The sequence below is a fragment of the Triticum urartu genome, chromosome 7A (genome assembly GCF_056163025.1).
Source record: "Triticum urartu cultivar PI428250 chromosome 7A, HENAU_Tu73, whole genome shotgun sequence".
NCBI lineage: Eukaryota > Viridiplantae > Streptophyta > Magnoliopsida > Poales > Poaceae > Triticum > Triticum urartu.
In genome coordinates, this window is record NC_141879.1 from 101,001,697 (window position 1) to 101,012,008 (window position 10,312).

At 44.2% G+C, this 10,312-nt stretch overlaps 1 protein-coding gene and 3 long non-coding RNA genes across 10 annotated transcripts; 2 read left to right on the top strand and 2 right to left on the bottom strand.

Moving 5' to 3' along the window:
- Window positions 1–294: 294 nt before the first annotated feature.
- LOC147958263 (uncharacterized) lies at window positions 295–2,105 on the bottom strand. The gene is made up of 4 exons (XM_087532019.1): window positions 1,851–2,105; window positions 1,455–1,769; window positions 789–911; window positions 295–708 (listed from the first exon to the last, which is right to left on the bottom strand). Exons 1-4 carry the CDS (start codon window positions 2,103–2,105, stop codon window positions 574–576), a joined length of 828 nt encoding a protein of 275 aa, XP_087388145.1. The 3' UTR covers window positions 295–573.
- Window positions 2,106–2,126: 21 nt separating this feature from the next.
- LOC147958264 (uncharacterized) lies at window positions 2,127–5,567 on the top strand. 6 transcript variants are annotated; one of them, XR_015610099.1, is made up of 5 exons: window positions 2,127–2,976; window positions 3,157–3,231; window positions 3,325–3,429; window positions 4,787–4,871; window positions 5,218–5,567. It is a non-coding gene; the product is annotated as an uncharacterized LOC147958264 (long non-coding RNA). The 6 variants fall into 6 exon arrangements; XR_015610103.1 differs by having other exon boundaries at window positions 2,139–2,976; window positions 3,066–3,231; window positions 4,787–5,350; window positions 5,447–5,561; XR_015610102.1 differs by having other exon boundaries at window positions 2,140–2,976; window positions 3,066–3,231; window positions 4,787–5,350; window positions 5,440–5,561.
- A 2-nt stretch (window positions 5,568–5,569) lies between these two features.
- On the top strand, window positions 5,570–7,892 carry LOC147958265 (uncharacterized). Of its 2 annotated transcripts, none has more exons than XR_015610105.1 (6): window positions 5,570–5,642; window positions 6,301–6,384; window positions 6,704–6,919; window positions 6,989–7,054; window positions 7,310–7,383; window positions 7,624–7,892. It is a non-coding gene; the product is annotated as an uncharacterized LOC147958265 (long non-coding RNA). The 2 variants fall into 2 exon arrangements; XR_015610104.1 differs by having other exon boundaries at window positions 5,571–5,642; window positions 6,301–6,406.
- On the bottom strand, window positions 7,785–9,821 carry LOC147958266 (uncharacterized). Its single transcript, XR_015610107.1, has 4 exons — window positions 9,642–9,821; window positions 8,584–8,831; window positions 8,028–8,224; window positions 7,785–7,925 (listed from the first exon to the last, which is right to left on the bottom strand). It is a non-coding gene; the product is annotated as an uncharacterized LOC147958266 (long non-coding RNA).
- Window positions 9,822–10,312: the final 491 nt, after the last annotated feature.

Genomic DNA, 10,312 nt, shown 5'->3' on the forward strand with positions numbered 1-10,312 from the left:
TGTGATGTAAAATTTACACATCTCCTGGAGTTGGAGGTTTTTGGTGATGTACAAAAGCCCACTTTTTGGTGATGTAAATTTTACTCGAAGCATAATTTGCTAATGTACTTTACATTATCTAATGTAGATGCTCACATGAGTCTAAATTATGTTTGCTGTTTGTAGGTCATAGTTTTGCCCAAAAACTTTCTCATCCAGTAGAACAAATACTTTATATACAGTAATATGTACAGTAATTAAGTGTTAAGTGTGACACAAACTTAAGAAGGAGGTGCTAACTGCTAAGTTGGCCACTTTCGCTTCCATTCTGAATGTAAAGGATTCAACAACAAGTGGAAACATCAGTGTTAAGTTGTGCCATATAAACAGGTCTTGGATAGAATCAACCGTAGGAAAAAGGGCACCAGAACCATTCCACTTGTTACAAAAGTCCACTCACGAGATTTTCCTACAAATTTTCCAAAGAGCATACTAGCACGGTTCTCCTGAGAGCACACTACACGCACTGCTCATGGGAAAAATACTAAAACAGAGTAGCTACAGAAGCACACGCCAAAGTGGCCTCATTTTTGCTCAATCCATGCCATGACAGTAGCGCTGATGGAGCTCGATATCCGTCATCTTGCCTATGACACCGCAGCCCTTCTTGCTGCACTTTCCAAATCGAACTCCCTTGGCCTTGTGAAACCTCTTGACGTGGCGCTGAAACTGAAAGGAAAATTGATGATATTCAGATCAACATGGCGATCAACCACAGAATTTGAAATTGAGAGAACATATATAGCTACCTCATCATCATTGCCGATTTCCTGGGGCCTTTTGACATTGGGGTCAAGGTAACAGCTTAGGCAGGGCTTCTTGCTCTTGTCGCGATTTTTACTCCAGTAGCTGTCGTGAACATGCTCCTGATCCTACAAAATAACACTTATCAAAAGCTGGTGGAATCCTTTTAAATAACATCCCTTCTCTTAGCATGGTGGTAGGCAGTTGTTCTTCCTTCGTACTCACATTAATACTTTAAATTCGGATCTATGTATATAAAGATGACCGAAGTAACGACGGACATTTTGATTAGTTTTGCACCAAATATACATTTGTGGCAAAAAAAAGTCCTAAATGAGATTCGAACCACGACCAATAGCATGTCAGGCTATGGACTAACTGTCACGCTAGATATGTAATTGAGTTAATTTTGTGCTACATGTTCTTTTATCTATCTGTTTACATTAAAATTACTTGAATTTCAAACAAAAATCTCATTGATTTGTACGAAACAGATTTCAAAATTTTCTAAATTTCGACCATTTCAAGCAGAGAACTTAGACAACACATGATGATCATTTGAATCAGAGAAGCTTCTAGACAACAACTAATGGTGATGATCCTTGTATGTTTTTTCAAGCAGAGAAGCAGAGAAGCTGCATGGAACAGGGGAGGGGATCGATTGTAGGTACCTCTCGGGTAGCAGCAGAACGCCGTGCAGTGGAAGCCTCCTCCCTCATCTTCATGACCTCCTCCCTGTTCTCCATGGCCTCCTGCGTCCTCCTCCTGGCGTCCTCCTTCCTTTGCATCTCCACCGCCTCCATGGCCGCGAGCAACTTCTTCCTCATCGCTTCCTCCTCCTTCCTCTTCTGCCTGGCGAGCGCCTCCTTGGCCTGTTTCTCCTCTTCTTCCCGAATCTCGTCGTCCTCCTCCTCCTCGTCGTCCTCCTCCTCCTCCTCTTCCTCGTCGTCGTCATCGTCATCGTCGTCCCCCTCCTCCTCCTCCTCCTCCTCCTCATTCTCCTCCTCCTCCGCCTCCTCCTCCTCTTCTTCTTCCTCGTCCTCCTCGGGGGCATCCTCCTCCTCCACTTCTTCCCTGTTTTTGTCTTCCTCCGCCTCCGGCTTCTTCTTCCCTCCCTTCTTCTTGTTCTTCTTCCCTCCCTTCTTCCTGTTCTTCTTCCCGCCCTTCTTCTTGTTCTTCCTCCGGCCCTTCTTCTTGCTGCCCGTCGTCTTGTCTGAGTTCTTGGACTTCTTGTTCTCGGTGGTCGCCTCATGATCTTCGCCGCTCGCCACACCAGAAGCTTGCCATAGCCGCATCACAAAGCACCGGAGAGACATCCCCATGGAATTGGCAAGAACTCCAGCCAGGTGCCTCGCGGCGGTGGAGGGCGTGGCACCCGCACCCGCACCGGTGGCGGTGGCTCCATCGGAGAGGGGGAGGAGGAGGAGGAGCGGGAGGTGGTGGTGGGCGATTTTCGGTGGAGGAGGAGGTGGTGGGTGGTTTCCGGCGGAGGATGGATGGGGGAGGGGGCGGTGGTTTCTGGTTTCCGGCGGAGGATTGGATGGGGGCAGGGTGCCGCGGTGTTGGGAGGGGGGAGGAAGGGCGGGGAATTTAACGGATTCAAGTTGGCGACAAGGTCGAAGGTAGAGAGGCCTATTGGGCCGGACGAGTTTTAGCCCATATCAACGCTTGCCTTTCCTTTTTCTCTTCTATTATCGGGTCGCCTCTCCGAGCTCCGGCCGCTCCCAGACGTCGGCTGCTAGTACTAGGCAACCGACCGATACGTCTGAGTTCGGACTGAACCGGACCGAGCCAATCGACCGAGCCGTAATTCTCAGTCAGTTCCAAACCAGACCCACCCACCTTCCGCCGCCGGCGACCAGCTGCAGTGGAGCAGCTCATCTGCGCCTCCCTCCCATTCCGTCCATCAACCATCCCTCTCCGCGTGCCTTCCCGGCCGTCAACGATGCCGCGCGCGCCTCCACTGGCGCGAGGTCCAGCTCGCTGGCCTGCTCACTGCTCACTGGCTCATCGCAGCGCAGCCGGGGCTCTCGACCACCAGGTCTCCGGCGCGTATCCACCTGGTCTCCGTCTCCTTGCTGCTATGCCAGGGACGTCCACGACCTCCTCCCCGTTCATGCCCACCCCTCCAGCTCCAATGGTGGCATGCCCGCCATCTGCTCGATGAAATGTCTGTGCCCAGTCTACTCGAGGGTACGTACTTTCTCTGTTCCCATCTTCTCCATTCCTCAATTGGCAATCATGTGTCACCAAGTGTGTCATCTTTTTTCTGCTGAATTCAGTGCGTTCCAGGCAGGCAATGGAGCCGAGCCCAAGGAAAGCATGATGCTCACACAACCGTCGAAATTCTGAGTTCGCACGTGTGTTTTGCAGCTCACAAAGACATCAACATATATGATGCCATCCTTCCTGAGAAGCTTTCCTGATGTTGAGTCACTGCGTATCACGGTACTTTCTAGCGTTGTGTTTTACTACTGTTGCTTGCTGTCACCAAATGATCCATCACTTGCTGAGATGTTCACTAAGTTGTATAATTTGCAGCCTGCAGAATGTGATCAGGCTCAACTTCATGTTCTACGAAGATCAGGCTGTTCCCAAGGTACATGTGCTGTTGCGCATCTGGGCGATGCCGTTCTGCGAGTTCCGGTACAAGCTTTCCTTCCTTCGGTACTTCTTCAGGAGTGCATGTGTTTTAAATTATGCAGCCGCTTGGATGACCAATCCTAGGTTCACTTCAACGTCCGTGGATGGGATGCTATCCAGTGTTGGGGAATATGAGTAATGAAAAATGCACTAGTGAATATAAAGTGGTTGTCTATGAGAATACTGGTCCTGAGGGAGGTAGACGCTGGACCTTTCAGAGAGGAGCAATGTTTTCTGATGATAACCGTCTTGCACCAGTTGAAATCCTCTAATGTAGATGGTTTATTATCATTTTCCAGTATCTACACGTACCGCACTGCTTTACAATTGTTTTGCATATGTTATCTGAACATTGGTTAGTTCTCAGCAGATTCTACTAGAATAATTATTGGAACATTGGGTTATCTGAACATATGATGGACCATCTAGCACTAGCAGTATATTTCACTCTGTGGTCTTTCAGAGCTCTTTGATTATGAAATGTGAAACTTTATGTGCAGCTATGGAAACTAGGTTGATTGATTTAGCATGTATGCATCCACCAGAACCAGAATAATGGATGCTTTTGGTTTCACTGGTCCCACTCCCACCGTCACGAGGAATATAATTCGAGATGAGAATACAAATTACAGTAGTGAGTATAAGGGGGAAATGTACCTTCTTCAGACTCTGTGGGGCGGTCTACTGCATGTTTGGAGGAAGTGGAACTCGTAGATGCGGGTTATGAGGAGGACATACCTAAAACTGAGAAAATATTGTTACACAAAGTTGATATAGCAGCAGAAGGGTTTGTCGAAAAAAATGGCTTGCATGATCCTCTGTTGTTTCTTGGGGGTAACTGGTCATAAACACGTGATGCCTTGGTGCCAAAGAATATCCGCAACTGAAGTCGAATTGTGTCTATTTCACAGATAATGAGTAATGTAATTAGATGTAGAAGACTAATACCCAGGATATAGGTGTTTTCAACTTGGGAATGACAGTTGTATCTCTGCTTGGGTACAGCTGCTGAGCCCCATATGGATATCACCCACTCTTAAGTTTTGAGCATACTAGTTGTCCATGTATAGGAAATAGTTACGATAAGAGGACTATGCCTTATAACTTTGCAAAAATGTGTCATGAAATGGATAGACAGGAATACTTTTTTTCTGAAATGATAGACAGGAATACTTGCCATGCTTGGTTTGAAGAACCACACTGTGGATTGATAATACCACAGGTGGACAGGCTGCTAGCTATCTATGTTATGTATTCTAGCATGATACATTGACCTCCATATAGTGCTATGTCATGCCAGCTAGGTAATGTCGAACTGCTGCTTCTGGAATCTGAATGTACACCGCTATGCATGTTGCAGGCAATGAACTCTTGTACAACAGAAAATATCTGGAAGCAGCAGCTCACTATACCGAAGCTCTGAAAAGAATCCAAATGAAACCGCAGTAAGGATTTTGGTTTACAACGATTATGCCTTATGTAACATCTGAAGGCAATTTCTATGAGCTGTTTTATTTGTTATTAATCTGTCACAGCACTTTTATGAGCTGTCATACTTTATCTAATACATTGGTTAAATTTGTTTCTCCATTCAAGTTAGATGGAACTCTGATTACTAAATAATCTGTCACATAAATACATAGTAACATATATCATCTATGATCTGCCTTATTTGTTTTACATCGTTAGCTGCAAGGCATGCTCCGGGGGCACTGTTATATCTTGGCACCCTGATTACTGTAATATTTTACTATATGATGATAATGCTACTTTTATGATTGGCCATCCAAGTTTTTAGAAACAGAGCTCAATGTCACATCTTTCTCGGAGCTCTGCCTGAAGGACGCGGGAAATGTTTGCGCTGGATCCTACTTATTATGCGTGTAAATTGAAGCTTCCTGATGTTGAGTCGCTGCGTATCACGGTACTTTCTAGCGTTGCATTTTACTACTGTTGCTTGCTGTCACTAAATGATCCATCACTTGCTGAGCTGTTCAGTTGAGTAATGTGCAGTCTGCAGAATGTGATCAGGCTCAACCTCAGGTTCTAGGAAGATAGGCTATTCCCAACGTAAATATGCTGTTGCGCATCGGGCCGATGCCGTTCGGTAAGTTCCAGGGCAGAGGGGGGGGGGGGGGGGGGGGGGGCAATTCGAGCTTTCCTTCCTTCGCTACTTCTTCAGGTGGGCAAATCCTTGGTTCACTTCAATGTCTGTGGTGAGATGCTATCCAGTGTAGAGAATATGAGTAATGCAAAATGTGCTAACGAATAGCCGAGGGAGGTAAACGCTGGACCTTTCAGACAGGAGCAAAGTTTTCTGATGATAACCCTCTTGCACCAGTTGAAATCCTCTAATATAGATGGTTCATATAGTTTTCCAGTATCTACATGTAGCGCACTGCTTTAGAATTGTTTTGCATATGTTATCTGAACATTGGGTGGTTCTCAAATTCTACTAAAATGATTAGCTTGAATAGCCGAGGTAACTAGTAGTAAACATGACCATCTGGCGGCATGTTTTATTGCTTGCTGGTTGCATGTTGCATGTCATCATGACTGATCATGAATCGTGACCATCTACCAGTGTATTTCACTCCGTGGTCTTCCCAATTTTCTTCAATTATGAACTGTGAAGCTTATAACTTTGCAAAAAAGATGTTTCATGCAATGGATGCACTTGATTTTCTTGCATGCTTCCATGTGTTGGTTTGAAGTACCACACCATCGATCGATAATACCACAAGTGGGCAGGCTGCTAGCAATCTCTGTTCTTTCTTCTAGTATGATACATCCACCTCCATTTGGTATGACATGCTATTGTGATGTAGAACTGCTGCTGCTGAATCTGAATGTACACCGGTATGCATGTTGCAGGCAATGAACTCTTGTGCAGCGGAAAATATCTGGAAGCAGCAACTCACTTACCGAAGCTCTGAATAGAATCCAAATGAACCCGCAGTAAGGATTTTGGTTTACAGCGGTAATGCCTTATATAACATCTGAAGGCAAATTCTATGAGCTGTTTTATTATCTGTTATTAATCTGTCGCAGCACTTTTATGAGTTGTCATACTTTATCTAATACATTGGTTAAATTTGTTTCTCCATTCAAGTTAGATGGATCTCTGATTATTAAAATTTCATCTATGATCTGTCTTATTTGTTTTACATCGTTAGCTGCAAGGCATGCTCCCGGGGCACCGTTTTATCTTGGCACCCTGATTACTGTAATATTTCACTATATGATGATAATGCTACTTTTATGATTGGCCATCCAGGTTTTTAGAAACAGAGCTCAAGGTCACATCTTTCTCGGAGCTCTGCCTGAAGGTCTGGATGATGCGGGAAAATGTATTGCGCTGGATCCTACTTATCTGATGGGTTATGCGTGTAAATCGAAGGTTCAAGCCCTGATGCAGAATTATGAAAGTGCTATGGCAACATACATAGAAGTGTGATCCAAACAGTACCATTGTAATTGATGGCTTTAAGAGGTAGCATCCCAGTCTTCTGTTTGCCTTCTTAACGTTATAATGAACTAATATTTGTGTTCATTGGGCTAGATTGCGACATGCATTGAGAGGTCTAAAGGCGGTGGCGTTGGGCCTGAGGATTTAGAAGACATTTTGGTTAGTCTAGTTTATTTCTATGCGACAAGGCTTCCATCATTATTTGTTTCTGTTCAATTTTCCACACACTTTTCTTGCATGCGTGGTTTACTGTGACACTGGTAGTCCTTGTGCAGCAGGGAACAAAGAAACTGTACCTTGACTGGCAATGAGAAACCTTCTAATTAGTAGTTAATCGTTACCCCTTCAAAACAATCTGATTGAGCTTTATTATCCTCAGTGTCTAATTATTTGGTCTCAGTGATCTACTGACAGATTGACATTCGGACATTGATTTGTGTAAGGAAGTTTCTGATGAGCCCTCCAGGTGGATTAAATCTGAACGAGTGGTAAGTTCATATCATGATGTCCTAAAGAATTGTTGTGATAAGCATATTTATTTTTGAAAAAAAGCTATCTTATCTAGACCTGAGGGTCGCACATTAGCCTATTGGATATGCGTGCACTCTCTAGATTAAAACTCCTTCCTACAACTTATTTAGACTGGGTACTATTGGTGTTAAATGAAACCATAATAATCAAGCCATCTATCACCGATAAATATGAATGGAAGGATGTGATTTTTGCAGGCCAGGGTATCAGAGGCAAACAAGGTCCAACGACGGGAAGAAACTGAGGAACATCTTTCCATGATACAACAAGAGTTGCAACAAGTTAAAGCACGACAAGATGAGGTCGCTGATGAGCTACGAAAGCTAATAAGCATAATGAGCATGTTCAACATCAGCTCTTGGTGTCCAAAAAGGGTCATAGTGAGGAACTTTAGAGAGCCAATGAGCATAGTTTGAATCTTCAACATCAGCTCTCGGAATCCAAAGAGCGGTATAATCAGCTTCAGTCCAAGGATGACAACTTGCTAAGGGACGAGATACTGCACACAAAGAGGTAGAAAAGTTATGCCGGAGAAGAAGTACGATGATGCCCTGCTAGTTTTCATTATCTGAACTGAAGTGAGCAACAGAAAATTTCATACTACTTCGTTGAAGTTCAGAGAATGCGGGTTTGCCTCTGGTGTCCTCCGGAACATGGAAGCTGTTATAAAGATCCCAATCTGTAGTTAAATCGTCAATCAATCTCATGGGCATGAACCTGGTTAAATTTGTCTCCTAGTTCCCCTCCGACCTAATCGCCATGCCGGAATAGCGCACCAAGGATCTGCTAGAATCAGCTCTGACAGATAAAAGGAGGTATAGATTACTAAAATGCGGATCTAGAGTTTTTAGCCAGTAACTATAATTAAGGAAATAGACACAATCAGGCAAGATAGATCTAAAAATGGATATCTCACCAATGAAATTATACGAAATACTAGACCATGATGGCGCGCATTGCTGCGCCCATTAATTTTGGTGGTAGAATTATCTTAATTTACATGATCCGGTCTATATAGTCACAATGCATGCATAGGTTAAATTTGCATGAACCGGTCCATATAGTTGATCTAAACATGTTTGCATCGTTTGGAAATCTTTAGCTTGCTGCTCCCAACACAATTTCAGATAACAGTAATTGGTTGGGCTGGAATGTACCTTCGCATGGTAAAACAATATTGCAAGGAACATCCAAGTATTGTTTCCTCCTTGCTCATTGTGATATGCTGGCAGTATCCAAGTGGTGAAGAGTCATATATTGTCACTGGCATTTGGTCATGCCACTTATCCCACATCTTATTGAGTTCACTGATCTACTCTGAAAAATATAGCCATCCATAGTAGTACATCCCAACCCCAACTCATATGCTTGGTCTGAAGTATCCTAGCCATGCATGATCTTCATACTGACAAGAATGAGAAGCATGTTAACTCATTTGGGTATGACATACATTCTTCATACCAATTATTTCATCTAAGACACATAAATTTTGCAGCTAGCTTGAGCAAATGCAACTGAACTTATCTTCGATGAATGAATGAGACACAAAAAAAGGTGGGAACTGAGAGGTGAACATGAGGATATAAGATGATCTCCAAGTTTCAACTTTAGATGTCTATTGCATGAATTCTCTATAGATCCGTTAAACCAAAAGTAGAGTTACCGAATCAATAGTTCAGTTTATAATGTTAACAAATTTAGTGCAATACCCGTGCATCATCTGCATCAGCTGAACATTTGTGAGCAGTTAAGTTTTAACTGTGCATGATAGAAGCAAAATCGGCATCAGCTCACAGCCGACACCATCTCTCAAATACGAAAAAATTGCAGATTTACGGGGGATCGATCTCCCTTGCAGTACCAACAGAAAGTAGAAACCAACTCCACCATAACTCGGTGGTCTCAATCTATGGGCTAACCCTTCAGAGCTGTTTTTTAATTAATTAAGACCAATATAACTTCATTCTCTGCATCCCAAGGATAAGTCCTTGTTAAGATCTGTACGTAATTGTAACCTTCATAACCTAACAGTGTAGAAACAAAAGCAAACAAAATCAAGGGAAAGTTAAGCAATCACCACCGTAACTTGTTACCAAATCATAAATATAAGCAAGTTGAGAGATCGAGAATTGTGGTTGTGAGATCTGGGAGTGGAGTAGTGGACTTCAGGACGAGATTCATGGAGTTGAGAACAGAGCGGAGAAAGAATGCCTACCTTAAACTCAGTCTCAACCGGTTACCTCCCTTGCCGATGATCTTCTCTCCACCGTCCCATGCTGCAGCTAGCAGGTGCAGGCGGAACCCTTGGCGAGGGGAAGAGAGGAGGCTTCCATCGCGGCGAGGGGAGAGGAGACGTCGTCGATGGAGAAAAAACAGGAGGGGGTTAGGAGGCCACGGCGCTGGGCTGCGTTCGCGAACGTAGTTACCCTGGCCCACAGTGTGTTGGCCTAGTTCACAGGAAATCGCCGAAGTCGTTCTTCAGAGTAGCGGCCCAGGTTACGTTTGGTAGCTGTCTGGCCGTAAAAATGGGTCAGGGATGGATGACACCGGTGATCCAGGCCGTGCATGTCTGAATCGGACGAGTGGGAGTGTCTAATCGCTGTGGAGAGGTATAGCTCGCTACGTTTTACTGTTTTGTAATAACAAGAACAATCAGTTCGTTATTTTGACTCTGCATAAGATTGACCTAAGAACTGATTCAATAAACATTAAGTTGATGTTTGATCGAGATAAAAGCTACAAGAGCCCCAACCATTTCTACCCCGTAAATCTCCCTCCCCCGAAAATATAGTGGGGTGAAACTGACGGAGGAACCATACGAAGGCGACGGACGACCCCAAGGAAGAGAGGTGACTGAACAACAACAGATGACGGTGTTGCAAGGGA